We start from the raw sequence: 24,721 nt of genomic DNA on the forward strand, positions 1-24,721 counted from the left end.
TAGAAAATAGTAGATTTCTCCTTCGAGGAATGGTAGACCCCCTTTGCAAATTGTTAAAAATCGAAACAATTAAGATAAAAGTAGTAAGTATATTTTTATACGTATTTTGTGCTAATACATCAAAGGTGAATACCTTTAATTTGTTGTTCCCTAAAGCAGACTCCAGAATGTTGGTTAAACTGATTTATATCTGTTAGAGTGTTAGAGCGCCAATAGCACTTCGGTTGTCATTTGCCAAACTCGCGTCCTTTTTTCCTCAAAAAGATTTGACGTAAATAGCTGTTTATTTAATTTTTGCAAATTATTTTTAAAACTTGCCATTCTACACCCGAAAATGGCAACTCGTGTTTTTGTTGGAGGACTTACATATAAAATACGTGAACGGGACCTCGAAAAGTTCTTCAGAAAGTATGGAAGAATTAAAGAAGTGTCGATGAAAAATGGTTATGCTTTTGTGGAATTTGATGATCATAGAGACGCCGATGATGCGTGTTACGAATTAAATGGTAAAGAGTTGATGGGTGAACGTATTACCGTCGAAAGGGCAAGAGGAACTCCGAGGGGAAGCGATCAATGGCGTGGAAGTGGTCGAGATAGAGGTTATGGTGCTTCACGCGGTAGAAATGATAATTCCAGAGCTCGTGATAAATATGGCCCTCCTACCCGTACTGAGTATAGAGTTATTGTTGAAAACTTATCCAGTCGTTGTAGCTGGCAAGATTTGAAGGATTACATGCGAAAAGCAGGTGAAGTAACATTTGCAGATGCTCATAAATTAGTTCCAAATGAAGGAGTTGTAGAATTTGTATCCTATAGTGATATGAAAAATGCTATTGAAAAACTTGATGATACTGAGATTAACGGTCGTAGAATTAGAGTTTTTGAAGACAGAAGAGGAGGACGAAAGAATAGATCAGTAAGTCGGAGCAGATCAAGATCTAGACGTCGTTCTAAGTCTAGAAGCGTCAGTCGTAATAAAAGTCACTCTAAGTCGAGGTCTAGATCACATTCCAAAGACAATAAGAGAAGATCAAACTCTAGGTCTGAAGATCGAAGTTAAGTCGTTCCAATAGATTTCACAATGTATGTTGTCTAAACATTAAAATTAAGTTTAATGGCATATATCTGATTGCATCATTCTGTTTTTCATAATTTCATGTTTGGTACTGTGTGGACAATATTTTTTATTTTCTTAGATTTTGTTGTATTTTGTAGGCATCTTATTAAATCGAGTACATAACTTTTTTTGTTTATTTTAATGGGCAGTGGAACTAAGTACTGCCATGTAATATATTTTGACTACCTTGAAATTTTTCAATATATATGTATTAAATCTGATATTGTATTATTTAGGTGTGAAAAAAAATGATAACAGAGCCATGACTTTTTTGTAATTTTTGAAATGTACTTTCTACTAACAATATGTTTATTTGATTGATGTATTATTATGTAATTCTTTACTGATTGTATAAGAAAATATATTTCAAATTTGGTAAGTAACTTTCAGATTTTAGTCTTTCCATTAGATTCTCTAGGACTTCCAGGAAATTACCTACAACTTGTACGTGAAACCCATTTGAATGTAATATAAGATGCTTTTCTTCCTACACATGGATTTGTATAACTCCCTTTATCTATATACTTTAAGCACCAAATTTCCCCAATAAACACAAGTTCAATTTAATGGACAAATTAAATTAGCTGAATATTAACTTAAACTTGAAAATGTTCAGAAGCCAAAATTTGAGAGAAAATTTATTCAGCATTGACAGTTTAAATGTATTCTCTTTAATAATCCAAATAGTCCAAATAATTTTCAATATTTCTTCCCAGTTTTACTACGAAGTTCCAGTTATCAATAAAGTGTTAGTTAACCCTCATTTATATTGTAAATATTTCTTCACCATAAATATTTTCTAAAGTACTTGAATCATAGTATTAACTTTCCTATTATTTATATATTTCTTAGTTTTATATTTGTTAAACTGTGATATCATGTGAACTTTTGACACCAGAATTAGTTAATATTAATTAAAAATCATTTCCTCAAACTACATAATTATATAAGGGACTACACTACTTTTTACCCAAACCTATTCTGTACATAAAAAGTTGAAACAATGATGTTGCATACAAATGGAGTTTTACTAAAAACTATAGAACTTACACGTTTTTATAAAAAAAGTAATTATGAGAAGTAAATTCTGTACTAAAATCACAATTTTGAAAAAATATCTGCACTAAAAATCTTTACGATAAAATTGGAATTGTATTTACAGTAATTTCGAGTGAAAACAGTAGAGCAGCGAGTCAAGCCCGTTCTTAAATTGACGCACTAGTTAGCGATGAGCAACGATTCATGAATCTTAACTCCCCGCCTGTGAAATAATGAATGATTCAAGTGCTGGTCCAATTGACTGGGATTTTTGTGTTGGAATTATTTTAATATAAACTTTAAAATATTTCAACATAAAATATGAATGTAGAATCTTGGAATTTTTCTCAATGGTGGCGCGATATTATGGAACCAACATCTGAGTGACCATGAAAATAGGTTTAAATTGGACTATTAAGTTGGAATTTCTGGAACCGTTGGTGATTTCATACTGAACAGACTGTTTACATCAACACACAATTACACTGTCTGATCGCGCTTCGATAACCAAGTCTTTAGAGACTGAAGGTAAACTGTTTAAATAAGCGCGTCAGACAGAGTAATTGTGAGTGGTGGTGTAAACAGTGTGCTCAGTTTAAATTGGACAAGTTATGGACGAAAATAATTGTTCAGGTATGCTTGTTTATTATATTATTTTTTTATGTAAAAAGCAAACACAAGAGAGTAAATCCTTTTACACTCGGGTAATTCGAGAGGTGCCTGCCATGTGGAGATGCCTGTAGATATTGATCTTGACCTTCTGTAAGTTATGGTGTTCGGGAGAGATGTGTCTTGGTAGCTGATTTAACAGACTTGCTATTCTCCAAAAAAAGAATTCCCGATACAAGTTCCGGACGTCCGCAGGCTTGGTATTCATGAGACACGCTTGCTGTCGAATAAGTATTGTTAATGCTGCTCTAGGTGGTATTATATTGGACAACTCTGAAGAGCATTTGCCGTGGCAGTATCGATAAAAACAGAGTCTGATAAGCGACCTTTCTTCTATCCTCTAAGCTGTTTCTAAGTTTCTGGTCAACTCTGCCAGGACATATTGCTTCCAACCTTAACACCCAACAAGCGATTTTGTCATGATGGTGATATTTTATGTCCAGACAGGACCACTGAGTCGCATTGCGAACCTTATTTGTATATTTGTGTAAACCTGAGTCTTTGCTACATTAAACTCAATCAGTTAGATTGCTTCCACCCCACTCCAGAATGCTTTCAAAATCGGTATTGATGGTGGTGGTCTGTTGCTGCCTACGGATTTGGGTGTTAGCCGAATTTATTGGGGCGGTTAATTTGAAGGACGACGCCAGTGTGCTATCGTCGGAGAAGCTATAGATCGAGTTAGTGTACAGGAGAAGGAGAGTAGGACACAAAATACATCCCTGGAGAACACCAGGATTGACTTCAAACCTACTTATTGTTGAAGGTAAGTTTTAAGAGATGTCATTTACAGTGTGTGTTCATCAATAACGACCTGGTGGATCTTTTTTTGGTATGGGTTTATTCCAAGCAATTTTCCAATCTGCACGGAAGAAACCTATTTTATATGATAGAGAAAAAGAGTTTACATAGTAGACTTGTTAGTTCAGCTGCGCAATACTTCGATACGATTGGTGGTATTCTATCTGGGCCAGTCGCTTTATTGATGTTCAAGCCTTTGAGAAGTTTTGCCACCATTATGGTGCCGAAATTTCTGGCATCGATGTATCAACTCCAGGCAGATTGGGTGGTATTTTTCACTGCGAATCAAGAGTTGAATTTGAACCGATCCAACAAGTCCGTCTTCTTTTTTACGGTAAGTGAGATCCATATTCTTTAGTGAATGGTAAAATTTTTTACTTACCTGACTGCTTTACAGACCAGAAAGAACATGATCCATTTGGATAATTGAGTTTTTCATTCTCTCATTAAATCGTTCTTGCAGGCATCTATGGTCTGCTTGCAGGTATTTCTCGAGACAACAAAGTTTATACGATTTGCGACACTAGGATTTGAGCACTATTTGCGATGAGCAGCATTTTATTGTTGACCATAGTTGTCCAAAGTTATACCTGAATTGGATGTGTAAGTCTGAATTGAATTGTATCTGTTATATCTGAATTGGATATCTAGGGTATACAAGGTGAACCTTGAAGGCTGTTAAATTCACCATTGTTTCTGCTAGGGTCGGAATATGGTCTCTACGACTATAGATGTTGGTGTACAGCAGAGATGTCAAACTCAATTTCGCAGAGGACAAACATAAAAAAAATGAACTGAATTATTATAACATTTTATTTATTAAATTATATAAGTGTATAATATACAGCTGTATCATATCAAAGTTATAAAAGTTGGTAGTTAATCATGTTGAGTTCGAGCATCCAGACACCTGAATTCTCTTGTTTTTGGCATTTCAAGTATCATTCGTTGTAGTTATTTTAAGAATTAATTGGAGATGTTCATTCATAAGTCTTGTGCGATGTTTATTCTTATTTATTTTCAATCTGCTCACATAAATAGGTGCTACCAAACATACAGAGAATACGTGCTGCATGCTTTGTCAATTCCGGGTAATTATCGAAACTCTTGAAATATTGTGTATAAAATGTAAGAGCGTTAATCTCATTAAATTTTTCTTTCAAAATACTGTCCGATTGAAGATCTATCAACAACATTTGCAAATGAACTGGTGCCTGTGAAATTGAATGGATTGTTTAAAATTGGGAATTCCATTTCATTCATTTTGTGACAGACTTCAAAACGATTGTTGAATTCCGTATCAAATTTTGCAGAAGTTGAGAATATTCATCCAAATTTTTTTGGTCCACTATGCCAAATGATGAGGGAAATGGTCCAAAGTTTGATTTTTTACCCGATTTTCTCACAGCCTCAACTTTGTTTCAAAGGCTTGAATATATGAATACGTTTGAGTGACAATCAGCTTTTTACCCTGTAACTTTATATTCAGATCAGTCAAGTGTTTATTCATATCTACCAAAAAGGCACAATCAATCCACCAATCATTGTCATAATCAATTGGTTTTCCTTTTTCTATAACATGAAAGCTTGAATAGGGTCACGTAATGCAAAAAATCTCTTTAAAACTACTCCTCGACTGAGCCAACGAACTTCGGTGAAATAAAGGACATCAGAAAACTTTTCTTCCAAATCTTGTAAAAATTGCCTGAACTGTCGGTGATTTAGTCCTCTGCTCCTTATAAAATTTACAATTTTAATTATAGGTTGGATGCCAATGATTCTTGATAAAATATACAGGGAAATCTCACAAAATTCCCTGATGTTTTCTGTTTTAATTTAGTTACAACGCCTGAATGTTTGCCAGCCATGGAAGGAGCGGTATCCGTAGTTGTGCTGCTAAGTATATTCCAGTCGAGTTCATATTCTGCTATCAATAAATATCATTTGCTGTTGTAGTACCTGTTAATAGAATTCACTTTAATGTTTCTTCAGTTATTTCAAAGTTACTGTCATTGCATCGTTTAAAAACAGCAAGTTGAGCTGTATCAACAGTGTCAGTGCTCTCGTCAACAGCCAGTGAAAAGTTTGTAAATTCCTTAATTTTCTCCTTCAGTTGAAGAACCAAATTTTAAGATAAATAATTTATTCTTGAAGCAACAGTGTTTAATGAAAGCGAAATATCAACATACAGTCTTTAATAAAATCACCATCATTGAAAGGTATCGATCTTTTCGAAATTTTTTATGCAATAATAAAATTTGGTTTCGAGGCATCTTCGCTCTCTGTATTAGATTTAGTAAACATCGATTGTTGACCTTAAAGCTTAAATTTTAGAGATGACAATGTATCGATTCTTAGTTTGTCTAGTGTATCTTCAATTAAACTCATTACAAACAGCAACTGTTCGATTACAAATTAAATACAGTGGTTTACTTTTCCATTGTATGAAAAAATATGCAATTTCCCATTTAGTGGCGACTTTGAGTTTCACCGTTATTTAGTTATAATATTTACATTTAAACACTTTCTGTAAATATTTCTAGCGATAGCAACAATAATGCGATGATAGCGTTTTTACTTTAATATTTCAAAGTTCAATAAACAGTATTGCATAGTCGCGGCCCGTTTGATGTTTTTTCATTGTAGCAGGCGATTTATTTACATTGTTTCTTTTAAACTAATTTCTAGGAAGGACCATTTATTTATTTATTTTGTTTCATTATTTTCTAGAATTTTTGAGAACTTCTTTTTATATATATAAACGAGTTTGTGTAGCGAAGTTAGTTTATAATAAATAGTGGTCAACGGAACGTAAGAGAGAAGGAACCGAAGAATTTAAATTAATTTTTTAAGTAAGCTAAGTGTTATTGATAATTTAATTATTAAACAAATAAGTTAAGTATAGTGTAAAATGATTAAATAAATTAAGAACGAAAGAGATAGTGTTTATAAATTTACCCGACGAATAGAAAGAGTGTAAATAAATAAGAAAAACATTATATTATTGAGCAACTCAGTAAATGGATTTATTTATACGCACAGAGTATTGGGATTGATATCAAGAAGGTGAAAATAACCAATAATTCCAATATTTTTTTATCAAATATTTGTTTTTCCAAACAACGAACTGAACAATTCCATTTTCGCCTCATCGCTCCACAAATTATCTACAATTGGAGAAACAAAGTGAACCAACTTCTTATGTACATCATATCTGATTTTCCTTCCTTTAGTAGCTTTTGTATCAATCTTCCTTTTCATTTTATTCCTCAAACTCTGTAATTGCATCCACCTTCTACTTAACTGCACAGGATCTGTCAAATCGGCAGATTTAAACTCTATCAATTCCCTAAGAAGTTGGTGATAGAAATCGTCATCATCAAATATTTCTTTATTGTAAATAGCAACTGATCCTTCTAAATTATTTTTATCAGTATCATTTTCAATATTTTCTCCTACTATCTTGTAGGTAGTCCTTCTCAATTGAGTCTTCCTAATTAGCTTGTCTTTATTTGTTAAAACGTGTTCAATGTGACTAATAATAGGTAGAACATTTGTATCATTATTTGTTGAAGTAATTCTAATTTTTTCATGCCATTTTTTGATAACATGATCTCTATAATTTTTAAACGTATCATTCTTCTCTTTCAAGTCTCTTTCAAAATCAGATAATTTCCTTTTCTTGCTTGGTGTACTATTTTTGATTTCGTCCTCATTCTCATCTTCATCACTATCACTTGGGATCTCCTCATCATCTGGATTGTTATCTGGTTTTTGGATTTTTTTAATTTCAGGACACCTATCCCATAAAAGTTTTTGTAAAAGCAACAATTTATTTAATAATGTTGATAAAGATTTTTTTGTATCTTTCACACTATTTGTAAAATCCTGTCCAAATGTATTCTTCATATTTCTATAATATTCACATTGGGGCATTTTATTTGCAGCCATTAGACTTTTCTGCATTTGAATTCTCATTTCTAAAATATATTCCCAGAGAGTCATTTGGTTTTTCACACATTGTCCTTTTTTAAAACTTTTCATAACATCCTCATGGTTAGTAGATTTAAATTTATCATCAGTATGTGAATTATCTATGGATTCACGATCTTCATCTGATTCATATTCTTCTTGCAAGTTATCTGAAGAATTATCTTCAGAATCTTGATCTGAATCATAATCTTTCTGTAATCCATGTGTTCCTTCATTTGAAGTGACTGATTCAGATTCTGAAACAGGAAAAAAACATTTTTCGGTCTTCATTTTTGAAGATTAAAGGTAAGATACAACTGACTATTTTGTTTATTCCAAAAAAATTGGAGCATGGATACTAATACTGAAGTATTAATAATAATGATAATGTCTACTGAACTTTTAGCAATACTAAATACTATGAATATTGTAGGACAGATATTCGATGATAAATAATATGGAATAATTTTTAATTAAGCTATAATTCTTATTTATGGATAAAGCCAGTAGCTACAAAATGTATTGAAAAATCATTCCAGCACCCAGTGTAAGAAAAATATGAGGTTTTTCTATGTGTAAAAGAAATTGAGAACAAAGCTGGAAATTCAACATCTAGGATTAACGAACATTAATAGAAACAATTTTTTCTTGACATTAGAAATAAGCCCAATTGCATATTAATTCATTTATAATAAATAAATGAACATTCTACTAGCTCCATTTATTACCCACATACCTAATTAAAACTTATTCAGGGAGGGTGCAATACTTATGAATTGTGTTTACAGCTACTAGTTTCAAATATAAATACGTACTTCTCTTTTTGTGGATTGGTAGTAAAAAAACCTTTAAAAGTTCATACCTGTATTATTTTCAAACTCCTCCAAGTCGCTTTCTTGGTAGTTTAAACTTTTTCTACTTTCTATTGTGCCCCCATAACGGCTATCAATGTCGGCTAATAAATTTACATTTTTCTTTCTAAAGGTACTTTCTTCAACAGTTTCTGCATCTTCAGTATTTGTTTTCAATACTGATAGTGAGTTATCGTCAAAATCATCTTCTATATCAACTTGAGCTGGAGTTGTTACTAAAACTGATGTAATTCTTTCGGCTAAGCTCTCTTTCCTCATTTTTTAAACAGCAATTAAGCTAGTGTAGTATAATTATATTTATGAATTAAACAATAAGCCAATATGTTTTGGTTACCTACAATATATGTCAAATTTCACATTTGAAGCCACGTGCACATTACTAATGTTGTGATTAATCTTTTGTACATATTTTAAATAGAGATGGGTACTTGCCAACGATATAATACAAAATAATTGACCAATGTTTTAAATTCAAAAATTGCTTTTATATTGATAACAATAGAATGTACAGATGGATCTGAAATTAATAAGATATATCTCAATTAATTACTATAACATCAAAAGAAAATTATTTTTTATTAGTGTTTTATGATTTATGGGGACCTTTCTGGATAAGGTAGTATAGCTGGTAATAAAAATACAGAAGAAGATCTAACCTATGAATATTGAATCTGTCAATTGAAGTTCTTTATTAGATATTATCATAACAGTAGCAATGAGTTCAGGGTTTATAACAGAATCAGAAGTTTTAGAAATACGGAAACGCAGACAAGAAGAATGGGAAAAAGTTCGTCAACCTAACGATGCGTTAGGTGAATACCTATAAAACAGGAGCTAATATATAAATATAAATTTTTTCAATAATTATTAGATTTGTATTTGAAGTATCGTGTATATAAAAAGTCATAGTTTGTACATTATTTATACATAATTTGTTAGCTATGGATACATCACAGTGAACGTTTTTTAAAACTTTTTCAGTACTTTAATACATTATAGTCATCTTTTATATTTCTAAGGGTATTCTATACTTGGTTTTATTCTTCTACTAAAATTCACTTATATTGATACTCTAACCGATCTATTTGAAACACATAAATGAACAAATTTACTGAAGCAATTTAGTGGATCCTTAGAGATATGTTATTAGACTCAACATAATACTTTTGCTGTGTTGGACTTTCAAGATGTACTAAGAAACATAGATGACAGCTAACAAATTGTCTGCTTTTTATCACATGAACCTTAAGTTATATGTGTAAAAATTTTTATAATTTTACAGAAAGACCTGAAGAACCTTATGACAATAGAAGTTTATTTGATAAATTACAAGAACAGAAGCAAAAAAAGGATCTTGAATATGAGGAAGCTCACAAGTTAAGTAAGATTATGTTACTTTTGATATTTGTATTTACTGAAATTTCATTCTTATTGTTAGTTTGATTAATTTGTTTTTTGTTTGTGGTAACCACGCAATGCGCCCTCCCATTCAAAAATACATATACTAGTACACTTTCTTTACACTATTTTTCATCTTTCTACTGTTTCCTGGAACAACTTCTTTAATAAAATAAGAATCCTCAAACCCCTGACTGACGGATTACCTGACCCAGGGAATTTCAAGTTACCTACTTTTGAGTAATCCAAGTTACCTTTTTTATAATCTTTTCAATGTCCTAATAGCATGCAATTAACTTAATCCTCCCCCATATACCTAGTAGCATGTTTTAGGGAAAACCAACATAGCTAAATCCTTGTACCTGCCACAATGTTTCATGATTCCCCCTCCTATTCATTACTTACACCAACTTAGGCAAGATGTTGGATTGAACTGTCAACACTTTTCTTCAGGACAGTGAAGTGAGCAGATTTTTTACGCCTAGATATCTGTGGAGCTACGCTGCTCCTAAAAATTCATCACATGCGACTATGTTTAGTTTTATTTTTTATATACATTTTTGTGTGGATATTGTTTTTTTGGCATACATGTATATAAAATGAGTTTAAGTAGTTATCAAACTTTGATTGTGTTACATTTCCGGCATCCTCGAACCTTAGACTATGGCACTTTAATATCTCTATTCTATCAACTTGTTTCTTTACAATTTTATTATTATATGTATAAGGTTGGCAACTAATTACTTTCGCTTTTTATTGATAGAGAGCTTTGCTTTTATTTTTTGAATAACTTAGAATAACTACATCTATCGTACACAACAATTCAAAAACACTTGTGCTAGTTAAGAAGCTTGATATTTGGGTACCTCATGAATTGAAAGAAATTCATTTAACACAAAGAAGCAATATTGAGATATGCACCTTTACTGAAATGAAACTGACTCTTTCTTCAAAAGAATCATCACAGGTGATGACAAATGGGTGCTGTACAGTAACATAGTTCAAAAACTATCATCGAGCAAACATGATGAACCAGCACAAACCACATTGAAAGCTGAACAACAACAAAAAAGCTCATGCTGGCATTACAAAGGTGTTGTGTTTTATGAGTTGCTTCCAATGAACCAAACGATCAGTCTGATGTTTACTGTCAACAATTAATGTAACTGAAGAAGGAATCAAAGAATAACGGCTAGAATTGTTAAATCAGAAAGGTTTAGTGTTTCACAGTGATAATTGCAAGGCCTCACACATCTTTGGCAACTCGAGGGACACTATTGGAGCTTAGCTGGGAAGTGATGAAGATGGTTAACTTTCACAATGACCTTCAATCCCACTTGGTTTAGTTTTTTGCTGATAAGGACCAGAATTTTTATAGCAGTGGAATCATGAAGCTGAAAGAAAGATGGCTGAAGGTCATGAGCAAAATGGGAAATATATAATTGATTAAAAATTATTCTTTGCTAAAAAAAAAGTGTTTTTATATTACTTTGTCGCCGACCTAACACATAATAATAATTATTATTATTCTATTGCAATTTTCATCACAGTTTTTTAATATAGTTTTTATTCATTTTCTAGATCTGTATAATGTAAATTTGTTTCAATTTTTTCTCCATATCATCTGGTTTCTGTTTCCGTTTAATTCATAGCTACGTATTTTTGTTCTCTGTTGTATCCTCTTTAACAACTTGCATTTTTCCTTATTAAAATCTGATTTTTGATAATACTGAGTAGTATATTTGTTACTTATTTTTCACTTTAGCGTATAGTTTTTATTTTCTGTTATTATTTATGCTTACATAATCTATAATGGATTTTTCTTTTTAACTCATAAGTTTCTGTTTTGTTTTATTATAATTCAACCCCACTCTTGTTCTCCCTTTCTCTTTTTTTCTTACACCTTGGTATATTAATAAGTTACTTCCAGTGAGTATTTTATATCTATAGCCTATATTGTTATATTGTGCTGTTTATGATTTATTTATTATTATATTATCTTAGAAAATTAATATTGGACTATATATATATATATATATATATATATATATATATATATATATATATATATATATATATATATATATATATATATATTTAGTGTATAAACGAAAAAGTACAATAACAGTATATGATAGAATTGTTTCAAATGTCAACTAATTAAACTTAGAAAATATTATTGCTTTAATCCAGTCGAATTTTTTTACTTTTTTATTATGTTCAATTTTTTTTGTGATGGCTAGTTCTCTTTATCATTTACATATATTTTTTTATAATATACTTCCATTTGATTGCCCCTTTTTATGCCTATCTCGCTTATCTGCTTATGTATTTCTATTTTTTTAAAGATACATTTCAATACAAATTTCTCTCTCAATCTTTCTTAGATTTTTCAGCTTTTTAATACTCAATGTAGCCTATTTACAATTTTAATGTTTGTCTTCAAAATTGTTCGTTTATTTATCTATTTGTATAAGAAATTTTTTCTTTTTCCAGAAAATATGATAAAAGGACTTGATGATGATGAAATAGAATTTCTAGACTTAGTTGATCGTACAAAGAGTGAAGTAAACCGCAAAAAGGAAGTTGAAGAGGAACAAGAGCTACTCGATTATCGTAACAGAGTCTCAACATTGCAAGAAAAGTACATAAATGATATGTATCATTCCAACATAATAATTAATCAGACCAAGTGCAACAGACAACAAAATCCACAGAAAAAAAGTTTGAAGGGAATTGTTATTAAAAAAAATGAAAATCTAAAAAGGAAAGGTATAATTAGTGAGACCACAGAAGAACCTGATAGGAAAAAAACTGCTGCTAATACAATAGGTAACATAAATACTGATTAACTTGCAATATATAATCTAAGAGCCAGGTTAAATCTGACAACACATATTTTATGGTACTCCATTCGGGTACCTAAGGTGAGCCAGGTATGAAAATTTAGTGAATTTTAAAGTGTTTTACGTTGTCTGCCATTTTAATATATCATATATTGAACTATTTTGAGCTAATATTAAAAATGGCTCCCTTTTTTTTCGGTTTACTCTGATGCCTTACCTAGTCCTTGCGTCTGTATATCCATAGTTGTAATTTACACATTCGTAAAATTTATAAAACATTGAAATTATATCAGTAAATGTAATTATAAATAATAAGGAAAAGCCATGTAGCAAATATTGATTTTTAGATATAATGATAAAAAATATAATAAAGCTGAAATTGCCAGACATTGGAATCGGAATTTTCTCCAGCAACTGATAAATCATAATTAAAATAAAAGTAACAATGTTGTTATTACCTTTATAGTTAATAGGTAGTCTCATTTGAACCATTTAAACACACACCAGTTTTCCATCTCCATCCAGCCATCACCAAATTTCATAACTTATTTTTAACAAATGATTGGATTGATCTTTCTGTCGATATTGATCCTAAATTTTCGAACTATACAGCATTTCCTCTTCGCCTTCATAAAACTAATCATCACAAATCATGGACTACCAAAGAAACACATACTTGTACATTAAAAAGTTCACAGACAATCCTCACATGCTCAATTATATCAATAACTATAGATTATTGTATCGGAAAATTATCAAAACTATTACAACAATCGCATCTTGAGAAATAAAAATTCGTCGAAAGAAACTTTGTCTGTAATCAATGATTTGAGAAAAAAAAAACGCGTTCAACAAACATTATTGACTTCGACCAAGACGAACTTAACAATTATTTTGTGAATGTTAGTAAGAATATTAGCTCTAAAATATCCCCAAGTCGTAACGCTCTTTTTTTTCTCGTTCCTTCTAAAAGAATCACTGACAGTTTCTTCTTTAGACCTGTAAATAGATCTGAGTTAGAGCAAACCATACTCAGAATTCAAAAAAAGACTTTCTGCGGCATCTATAGGTTATCAGCTAAGTTAGTGATGATTAACGTTTTATGATTTCTAATCAATGAATCCTTTGAAAAGTAGCCTTTCCCTAGTTTTAAAAACAGCTCTAATTGTTCCTCTGCACAAAGGTGGTGAGGAAAATAACACTAGTAACTATAAAATATTTCTATTATCTTTAAGTCAAATTTTAAATATTTTTAGGGGATAAAACAAATACTGAAATCAATAAAGAAGCTCCAATTACAATTCTACCTGGAATTGGATGTTACAAAGATTCTTCCTCTGAAAATGAAGATTCTGTGGACAATGATGATACATTATTACAGAAGAAAGTCAAAAAAGTTGAAAGTACTGAAAAATTGAATTAACGTGAAATTATTATCTGTAATTAATATTTGGTACTATTTATAACTGTATAAAATAATTTTATAGTGAAATTAGTATATAATATAATGTATTTGTTCATTTTTATACTTTTTAAATTTAGTTTGCACTGCAGTCCATTTACCCAAGTTCTTGAAAACAAAATCCGAACAATGTAGGGATGAAGGGGGGTATTGGAGTCTACAATGTAAAAGTTCAATAAAAGGCAAATTTATAGATACTTTAGCAACATTTTATTAGAAACTCATTTGACTATCTTGTAATCACATGGTTAACGTTACATTATTAGGCATTTGGCCACAGATAAACTTTAAATAACAAAACAGAATCGTTCCCATTACTCAAATTTGCTGGAAATGAGAGCCTATAAAATACTATATGCGTAATCGGTGCTAATTATTAAATCAGTCCCGAAAATTTCTGTTAGTCTGAGATCTCACTTTTTCATATAAATTTTAATATAAACGTAAATTTATAACTAAGTATCCAAGCAAAAAATGCAAATATAATTAACTAGGCTGCCAGAACCAGAACATCTTTGTGTGCATTAATCGCAACATCAACAATGATATCACATTTTGAAATTTTTTCACAGCAGATAACACACATCTCTTCTTCTGAATATTCTGACTCATCTTGAGCAAAGATTTTTAACGTCTTCTTCTTGAGACGTGTCACTATCATTATCCAAAATTCTCTTTTTCACTCTTATTTGTCTTATTTCATTTTTCCCCTTCTAAAGGGTGTAATCGATATGATTAATGTGGTGGAATGGAAAGCATTACAACATGGTTAGGTTTAGCCACTTCCAAAATACAATGGCTGTTGTGGTTGTCCATAACCAGTAAAACACGTTGTTCAGCAGTGCGTTTTGAGTACTTAATCAAATGTCGCAGCGATTTAATGTATGTGCTTTCACTTGGGAACATATGTAAACAGCTCCTGATGGACCATTGTTTTCTATATGCGCTGTTAAAATAAAATGAGATGGAATTAAAATTACTGAGCATTCATAACAGAGATAGCCGTAACTTTTTTAACTCTTTCCCATTTTTTTTGTTCTCTAGTAAATATGAGTCGGAAGGTGGTATTTTAGCATTTTCAAAGAATCGATCCACCTTGGTTTTATTAAATCCAAGTATTCTATTGATGCTTGTCGCTTTCTAATACTTATATCAGGATGCCGTTGGAAAAAGCCAATTAAAAAATCTCTGCTCACAGACTTCTTGCTTTTATTAAATCGATCTGCAACACTAATTTTTTCCGTCATGGCATTTACAAAACTGAACTCTCGTCAGTCCGTGAAAGTTATTTGAAATTGTATGTAGATTATCAGCCAGAATAGCTTCTTGTTTCTCAGTGAACACAGAGGACCTTTCTCGTTTTAAAGGACATTTGTTGCTAGTATCGTTGGATTTAGCTTATCTGAATCTCTTCCAAGGCGCTGTAGGGTAATCCAATTTCTTTTGATACTTTGTATTATAAGTATTTTTATATTTTAATTCGAATTTCGCGCTCTAGAAAAGGAATTTTTAGAGGTTAGGTTGGTAACACTGATCGAGACTTGGGTCAGACAGATATAAACACAATATAAATAAAGATTATTTTGAAAAGTTTTTTTTGAATTTATTCTGGCCATCCAAGAAAGTTTAAAGTATTGTATATTGATGTACCGTACGCCGATGTTTTTTGACAGCATTTTCTAATTCTACCATAATCTTTTCTACATCCTTCCGGCATCTATAACTGCGCCCTTGTTTTTTTTTTATATAGGTACCCTAGCTAGAGCAATTCTATGTACAGGGCTACTTTATTTCATTCAGGGTGATAAAGCACAAGGACCTTGTATTGATGGATCAATTATCTAATATTTTGGAAGAAAAATATATTTTTTCAAGAAATAAAACTGATTTGAGCAAACAAACAGACGAACTATTTAAGGCCTCTTATACCACCCACTATGTCTCAGTCACCAAAACTCAAACGTAAGTTCACTAGTGCAAATGCTTAAGATTTAATTTGGTCTTCATACATCTATCATAAAATAACACCCTGCACTACTTGTTATGATAGTTTTGAATAAGGAAGGTAGCATAATTTGAATTGCGTTTAACTATGAATTGGTGAGAAAACATTTATTCGGAAATATTTGCGAAAATTATTCACAACTACGAGGTCTGGCTATTAAATAACGAGACCGCGCGCCTAGAGAGCGCCATAAATGGGTGGATGCGTATCTAGATATGTTGTCTATGCACGTTCCAAAACACTATTATAGTATTTGTTCAGTAGCGGTTTGAAACGATTTTTTTTCACTTGCCGAAAAACAGAAGCAACGTATCAATTTCAAATTTCTCGTTAAATTGAAAAAAACTTGCACTGAGTGCTATAAATTGTTGGAAGAGGCCTATGGGGACATTTCTCTATCTCGTGCGTGTGTTTTTAAGTGGTATGAAGGCCGAGAGAGCACTGAAGAACAGCGCCCAGGTTGCCCTGTGACTGTTTCAACTCCGGAAATAGTGACCAAAATCAACCAAATTGTGCGATCAGATCGTCGAATGAGCATCCGGATTATTGTCTGTAAACGGCAACATGAGATTTGTGTGCAGGTGCCTTGTCCTGCAAAAACAAAACACCTTTGGATAGCTTTCCGCATCTTTTCTCTTTAATTTTTTCCCGTAGATTGGTCAGTAATGTCGAATAGTAATCTACAGTTATTGTTCTACCCTTATCCAAAAAATCAATCAGAGCAGACTTCAATTCTAAAAATCTTGAATGGAGGTCTAAGGGGAACGACTCGAGACTAGGAGTGCTGGACGGCGGCACAACGAGCAAAAAACCACTGGGAGACAACTCGAAAACTGCCGACGGAGAATGTATAAAACACAAAGCACCTAGTGAAGGCAACCGTGAAACTCATCAAGAGCACATACGCAAACTCAACCCTATGGAAAACAAATAAAAAATAAAGATCTTCCGCCTATTAGTAGAAAGATGGAATCACGAACCTGAGAATAGTCAGTCAACGCTTATGAAGGAAAAAGGAAAGGAAAAATATGAAGAGTGAGGTAGGGGACAGACAAACCCTTCATACGTCCTGAATCCTTCTGTAATATCATCTACAGAACAATAAAACAAGTTACTGGGTGAACCTACATGGGCTGAGATAAATACTCTCCTGTAAAACTATAACTATAGAAGATATGCTGAATTCATCACCCTAAGTAAGAACAACCTACGAATACTAATAGGAGTCCTATCGGGACACAGATAATGGAGCAGGCAGATTCTGTTGCGCAGAAGACGAAACTTCTATCCGAAATGTGAGACATTACGGAACTCCAGAGCACTACACCTGGGAGCATATGAAATAGAAGACAAAGATCTTTGGCAGCTACAGCCATCCCACATTCTGAACTTTTTAAGAGGAGTGGAATTAACAGATCAGCTGTACACACTGGGCTCCGCAGTATCGCAGCAAGAAAGGGGGAACACAATAGATCCTTTGGGTTGCGGTTTATATAATACCCCAATACATACATACTGCCATGGGTCAAGAAAAATGTCTTTAAAAAATATATTATTCATGAAAGTAGATCTAAAATTTAATCATAAGTTATGAAGCAAAACAAAATTCGGTGCTTCATATAGGAGTTTTTATTTAGTTATTTTTTTCAATAACATTTTTCAGTTGGCTAAGTTGTTTATAACCAAACTTTATATAAAATTTATTAATCGTAGATTTGGTTTATTTACAATATCGGCGGAATAAAATTTAACGAAAAAAAGTGCATAATGATAAATGTACTTCTAAGATAAATTTAATATCACTTAATTCATATTATTACGAGAATGAATTATATACACTGTTTTGTTTACTTGTTCGGACTAACTTTGGTACAGGTAATAATTAATTAGTTTTAATAGATATACAGATACTTCATATTAAATGTACTTTCCAGTGTTTTAGTAGAAATCACACCAATAATTGGGCTGTATTAGTTGACACTAGTAGATTCTGGTTCAATTATAGACATGTAGCGAATGTATTATCAATATATAGAAGTGTGAAACGTCTGGGTATACCAGATAGCCAAATTGTTCTAATGATAGCAGATGATATGGCCTGTAATCCAAGGAATCCGAGACCTGCTACAGTCTTCAACAATGCTGATCAACATATTAACGTTTATGGGGATGATGTAGAAGTTGATTATAGAGGATATGAGGTAGGTGAAATATATTTTTAATTTAAATATAACATCAATTAAACCCACTTCAAACTTAGCTTTATTCAAAACTAACTTGTTAACACATTCCCGAATTATACTTAAGTACAATATGTAGTATTTGCTTATTAATTATTGTATATTCAATTAAATCTCATCCAATAATTATTTACTTAGTTGATTTATTCATTATATCTTCAAATCATACAGTTAATTAATTATCAAATGTAGTCTGACCCATTTTATTGTTTTTATGTAGCTCAAAAAAAATGATTTACTTTTTTTATATTCTAATTTGAAATAACACAAGATGTATTGGTAGATGTATTAATTTTAGGTCACTGTAGAGAATTTTGTAAGACTTTTAACTGGAAGATTACATCCAGGTACACCAAGATCAAAACAATTGTTAACAGATGAGGGTAGCAATGTATTAATTTATTTGACGGGGCATGGTGGGGATGGTTTCTTGAAATTTCAAGATTCTGAGGAAATAACTAGTCAAGAAATGGCAGATGCTTTACAACAGATGTGGCAAAAACAAAGGTAATTACGAATGATGACAAACAATACTCATTATGTAATGTGTTTGCGCTTTGTATACGTGTTGAGAAAAAAAACAGTTTTACAATTTAGAGGCCTGTTTCTCTGGGTCTTTGAGATACTTACATAGGGCCCATCACATGCCTCAAACAATGAGATTTATTAAGCTATTAAACATTGTATCAGTAAAGTGGCATTGATTTGGGGATCAGTCAAAAATTCTAGGAAACTCAAAATTCATGTGACGCCTATTCATAACGAATTGAGATACAATCTACAATAGGCAAATAGAAAGAAAATTATGTGAAATTCCTCCAAATGGGTCAGCTATGAAAATGTTAATGGTAAACGAAGTTCCACAGGAAATCAATTGTAAAAACCCAGCTTACTGCTAATCCTGTCGAAAGTTCTTGAAAGATTACTATCACAAAGTATAAACTCAGACCTAATCAATGAGGAATGGAGTCCATTACATCAATTTGGATTTAGGAAGAAAGATTCAACTATACAACAAATCCGCAGTATAACCCATACAATAAATCAAGAAGAAAAAAATACTGCACATCGGTGTTTTTAGATATTAGCTAGGCTTCCTGCAAGGATTTGGCATTTAAAATTAAACACTATCTTCCAATTAAGTACCTCAAACTATTAAAATTATACCTAAGCAATAGAGATTTCAGAACAAAAATTAATGAGAGCACTTCCGGGAATCATCCAATAAAAGCAGGCATATCACAATCACAGATCAACCAGGAAATAATGAAACCATTATGGGCACCTTCACCGACGACACAATCATAATTAGCCAGCAACGAAAATCCAGGATTCTACAGACACATCTAAATGATATCAAAACGTAGCTGGGCAAATCGAAAATTAAGACAAACGAAACAAAATCCTTCCAAGTGACCTTCACCCTAAGAAAAGAACAGTGCCTTCTATTGGAACAATGTACAATTGCTACAAGCTACAACATAAAATACTTATGTGATCACCTAAACACAAAGCTCAAATGGAAAACCATCTCGTTAAAAATTGCAAAACAAATAGACCTGAAATTAAAAGAGTTAAACTGGCTAATTTGTAGAAAATCCATATTAATACTCGAAAACAGGCTCCTACTCTATAAAACAAAAAGTGAGCCTATCTTAATGCACTGTATTGAGCTCTGGAATTGTGTAAATAAATCCAATGTAGCCATCATGCAGAGAAGCCAGCCCACAATATTTCGCATGATAGCTGATTCACTATGGTATATGTCGATTCTAACCCTACATAAAGACTTGAACGTTTGTTTTCTTAATGTCATAAAAGAAAGGAGCTCGAAACATCATTAAAGATTGGCTGACCATGAAAACACATTACTCCATTGACTTATGAAACGACAAGATGGTAGAAGACTAAAAAGAAATTGGCCAGCAGACCTACAAAATTAATAGAGGACTTGTGGCTGGAGAAGACCTCTTCATGCCATAGTAGAGCTTATATACTCTGAAGCCATCCCATTAGCTTAAAGAACTGTATATGTATTAATTTTGCTAATAAAGTAAAAAAAGAAAAGAAAGAAACAATGAGGAATTATCTAGTAGAATTTAATGAAAAAAAATAAGTTTGCAACAAGCTATTTATATTTTGGTGTGGTTATCATTGACAATAGCGAAGGAACAATAATACATTAAGATCTGGAAATGAAATGTGGATACTGAACACAGCAAAGGAGAAATACCCTGGTTATTAGGAAGAGATGGAGAATTATTGTCAGAAATTAATTAATTTCGGAATAGAGTGACGACTAAAGAATGCCACATTTGATAACAAATATAAATTAATATAGAAGAAACAGAAACAAGAAGTAAAAGCAAACCAAAGAAAAGATGGTGATATACAATAGTGGTTGAAGAGTTGGAAGAAAGCTGAATTTAAAAATGAAGACAAAAGAAAGAGTGAAAGGTAATCACTTCCAAGTTATGAACCTAAAATGCTTTCATGGAGCATTTATAACATATGTGACATTGAAATATTGAACATTAAAAAATCTTCAACCACACTGATCTTCTTCCATTGTCTATTTTAAAAACATTTTGCTCCATCAAGGTCATGTTTCAGTCCCGCAATAGATTAAAGGCAGCAATTGAAAAATTTTGAAAAAAATTTAATTTAGAATGTTGTTTCAGATACAATGAAATTTTCTTCATGATAGATACATGTCAAGCTGCATCTATGTATGAACGATTTTATTCTCCTAACATTTTAGCAGTTGGTAGTAGTTTAGTTGGAGAAGATTCCTTATCTGTAAGTATCATCTTCACAATAATACACCAAATTCAACTTTCAGATAATATTTCATGACCTAGTTATACTCTTTAGAGGAAATTATTTATTGCAGTAATTCATTTTGTCTATTGCCCATAGGTGGAATGTTCTGATTAGCTTAATAATAATATAGGAATAGATCTTACCTGTTCGTAGGTGATACTACTTTGACTAAAAAAGAAAGGAAATAATATTAAACTTAAAACAATAGGTACGTGAAAAGTAGGCAACACCTAGAATATTATTAGCCCTTCAATTGGTACACATCAATGCTGTACCAATAAAACCTTGTGAAGAGGACTAAAATGAAGATAAAACAACGATATTAAATTTACAAATATTTATAATTTAATAAATAACTTTTTCACATATTGAAATTAAGACAAAGGAAACTTTCAATTGAAAATGAGATTTTTAATCCAATGAGAACTTACAAATTTATTAAAGTCTAATACAATTATAAAATTATTGGAACTTCAATGTTCATAGTAGCATTGTGACCGGCTAAGGGCTGTTGAGCACATATACCTTCAGATAGACCCGTCGTGTCCCTCTTGACGTTACTAAAGGCCAATGCCATTAGGTAAGTTGTGAGGTTTGTTCAAGTGTTTAAACCGCGCTCGTGTGAGTGTTGGGCACTCACAGATGATGTGGTCTGCAGTTTCATCCTCCTCCATGCACCAGCGGCACTCCAGATCTTTTATTATGCCCACGGTGTGGAGATGGCGTCTTAGAAGACCGTGTCCGGTCACTAGTTGTATTTCACTCCTATTTAAATGGAGGAGTCTTTTGGTAAGAAACGCACAAGATACATCTAAGTGTACTTTCGTTTGTCTCATGCCAAGTGTCTCTATACATCTCTGCCGAGCCTGCCTTGCAAGCAGACCGTTGAGGGACACGATAGCAACTTTTAGTTTATCGCAAATATTTATTTAATAAAAAAATTATATTAGTAAATTTTTTTAGCATCATGTAGATCCAGCAATTGGAGTTTATATAATAGATCGTTATACATACTATGCTTTATATTTCTTGGAAAATGTGAACCCACAAAGCAATAGAACATTAGGAGAATTTGTAAGTATATAGCCAGTATATAATATTTCTGACTTCCAGGGCTTTTCTTATAGAGAATTTAGCTTTTTAACTTATTTCTATTCTTATTAACTTAATAAATAACACAATGCAACTTTGTTTGACAAATACAATTTGAAAGAATGAAATTACTTTTGATTTTAGTTGAAAGTGTGTCCTAAAAGTGTCTGTATATCCACTGTTGGAGTAAGAAGAGATTTATTCAGAAGAAATCCAGATAAAGTACCAATAACAGATTTTTTTGGATCTATAAGACCTGTAGAAATTATTGAAGAACTTCCAATTGTGCCAGCTTTCACAAAACTAGAAATGGTCCCGAAACAACCACAAAAGCCAAAAAAATATGTATATGTTGAACCTCTTGTTAATTTCAACAAAATGAACAAATAATGTAATTGCAAAAAATATTTATTAAAGATGAAAAATAAATAGTGAAAACAATTATGATATTTATTAAAAACATCTCCTTTTAAACCAAGGCAAAAGCCTTTAAAATAATAAAAATTGAAAAAAAAATAATAGTAGCATGAAACCCATTAGAAAAGTAGGAGAATATAATAAAAAGAAAAATAATTTACTGGTGATCTGAGGTCGGTAAGGGAAAGGGGGTGAGTTTTTAAGGGTAAAAACGGTTTATCTCGATTTCCGGCAGAACTAAAAGTCTTATGGAAAAAAGTTACATAGCAATTTTGGGGTAATAAGGTAATAAGAAGATCTACAATTTTTATATTTTCACTTTTGTCCCATAACCTCAAAATTTATGTGAAAAATTCAAAAAACAAAGTTTTTTGTTTTTCTTTTACAAAAAACATTTTTTTCACGTAATGTGATGAAAACTCATTTTCTTATGTCCAAAATATACTGTAATTTATTTGAATTGAAATATTTTATTTTTCACGTTATTTAGGCATAATATCAAGAAAGCACCCTAATTTTTGAACGAAAATTCTCCCGTCAAAATATCAGCTTTTTTTAAAAAAATCATTGACTTTGGTTCGTTGAAATCTCTACTTCCGGATGGTGTACAAAAATATTACCATCGACATGGTAAATTTTCTCAGAAAAGTAAAACAAAACGAAAAAAAATTCGCATCCGAATTTTTCAGCAGATCTACTCTGGTTATAGTTTCCCAGGAGAGTCATTTTCTATCTCAGCCCCTGTAGGTTGTCCCAATAATTGGTTTTGCTCCTATCTACCTTCTTTTTTATTGTTCTGTAACTGATACCACAGAAGGGTTCTGGTTCCATGAATGGTTTGTCTGCCCCCGCTTTAGAGAGCTGATTCCGTCCACTTGGAATGGTTGAAAGGTGTTTGTGTTGTTATTTTCTCTCATAGTTTTGCTTTGTTCCGTGCTTTTTTGTAATGAGGCTGAATTTAAAATTTTAAAAGATTTATAGAATAAATATTAGGTTTTATCTTCTAAAATCATCATAATCTAATGGGTACAGTAACAAAAGCTCTTTTTGCTCTCAAATTTGATAAACTAGGTCGCGAGCGCGGTGGATTGACTTCTCTAATATTTTGACATATTTTCTATTGTGGAATAGTTATCAGTCAGGTTTCAACTTTCCTGATCTGAAAACTATGTTTATATTATCTATTCAGTTAATTACCACGTTGTTTCTCTAATTCACATTAAAATATGATCTAGCTTAATATACATTGAATTGGTCTATAACAAGAATATCAATTTAAACATTAGTTCTGTTCATGTTTAGTATTGTTGATGGCTGCTGAGTTTTGGTATTTTTTAAAACATCTTTGCTGTGGAGTTTGTGAGTTATTTCTCAATTCATTCTTATCCTATATTCCCCTTCACTAATTTTTACTGGTCCCATTATTTTTCTGATTATTTTTCTTTCCCTTGCTTACAATTTTATTTCAGTTACTGGTTCAATCATTATTTTATATATATTGATCATCGCTCGTTTTGTAACTAGTATGCTTTTCAAAAATTTCCTATGAGCTCTATTTGTAGTAATTATTTTTTCTTCAATCTCATTACGCTTGCCTCCTCTATAATTGATCATAATACTGAGATACTTACATTTTTCTACTTCCATACTTGCCAACTTTCACTTTTCTCCCTTGACATGGCTTTCCAAATCTCATTATTTTTGTTTTGTTTCCATTGATTTTTAACCCATCTGTTTTCCTTATGTCACTATCTCATGAGCAATTATTTGTCCACCACTTAAATTTTCCTTATAATTTATCATAATACTAAGTTGAATAGTGTTGCCTATAGCAAGTTGGTTAATCTTCACAGTTTTGCATCTATACTTTGTTCTTTTAGTGCTATCAATAAACAGTTTCTTTTTGTTAAGTAAAAGGCCACACATAATAGATAGTCAATTTAATAACACAATTGTAAGATTCTGGATT

At 31.7% G+C, this 24,721-nt stretch overlaps 4 protein-coding genes across 4 annotated transcripts; 3 read left to right on the plus strand and 1 right to left on the minus strand.

The window, feature by feature from the left end:
• The first annotated feature begins 192 nt into the window (after nucleotides 1–192).
• On the plus strand, nucleotides 193–1,607 carry LOC130893615 (serine-arginine protein 55-like). Its single transcript, XM_057799849.1, has one exon. The coding sequence runs from the start codon at nucleotides 335–337 to the stop codon at nucleotides 1,058–1,060; it is 726 nt and encodes a 241-aa protein (XP_057655832.1). The 5' UTR covers nucleotides 193–334; the 3' UTR covers nucleotides 1,061–1,607.
• A 5,014-nt stretch (nucleotides 1,608–6,621) lies between these two features.
• On the minus strand, nucleotides 6,622–9,118 carry LOC130893610 (protein AATF). The gene is made up of 2 exons (XM_057799842.1): nucleotides 8,460–9,118; nucleotides 6,622–7,854 (listed from the first exon to the last, which is right to left on the minus strand). Exons 1-2 carry the CDS (start codon nucleotides 8,725–8,727, stop codon nucleotides 6,725–6,727), a joined length of 1,398 nt encoding a protein of 465 aa, XP_057655825.1. The 5' UTR covers nucleotides 8,728–9,118; the 3' UTR covers nucleotides 6,622–6,724.
• Nucleotides 9,116–14,250, plus strand: LOC130893616 (PSME3-interacting protein). Its single transcript, XM_057799850.1, has 4 exons — nucleotides 9,116–9,281; nucleotides 9,752–9,850; nucleotides 12,364–12,699; nucleotides 13,970–14,250. The coding sequence occupies exons 1-4, from the start codon at nucleotides 9,185–9,187 to the stop codon at nucleotides 14,134–14,136; spliced, it is 699 nt and encodes a 232-aa protein (XP_057655833.1). The 5' UTR covers nucleotides 9,116–9,184; the 3' UTR covers nucleotides 14,137–14,250.
• Nucleotides 14,251–17,841: 3,591 nt separating this feature from the next.
• On the plus strand, nucleotides 17,842–22,776 carry LOC130893613 (putative GPI-anchor transamidase). The gene is made up of 6 exons (XM_057799846.1): nucleotides 17,842–18,055; nucleotides 18,115–18,381; nucleotides 18,719–18,927; nucleotides 21,102–21,219; nucleotides 22,207–22,317; nucleotides 22,480–22,776. The coding sequence occupies exons 1-6, from the start codon at nucleotides 18,005–18,007 to the stop codon at nucleotides 22,723–22,725; spliced, it is 1,002 nt and encodes a 333-aa protein (XP_057655829.1). The 5' UTR covers nucleotides 17,842–18,004; the 3' UTR covers nucleotides 22,726–22,776.
• Nucleotides 22,777–24,721: the final 1,945 nt, after the last annotated feature.

Source organism: Diorhabda carinulata, chromosome 5 (genome assembly GCF_026250575.1).
Source record: "Diorhabda carinulata isolate Delta chromosome 5, icDioCari1.1, whole genome shotgun sequence".
Classification (NCBI taxonomy): domain Eukaryota; kingdom Metazoa; phylum Arthropoda; class Insecta; order Coleoptera; family Chrysomelidae; genus Diorhabda; species Diorhabda carinulata.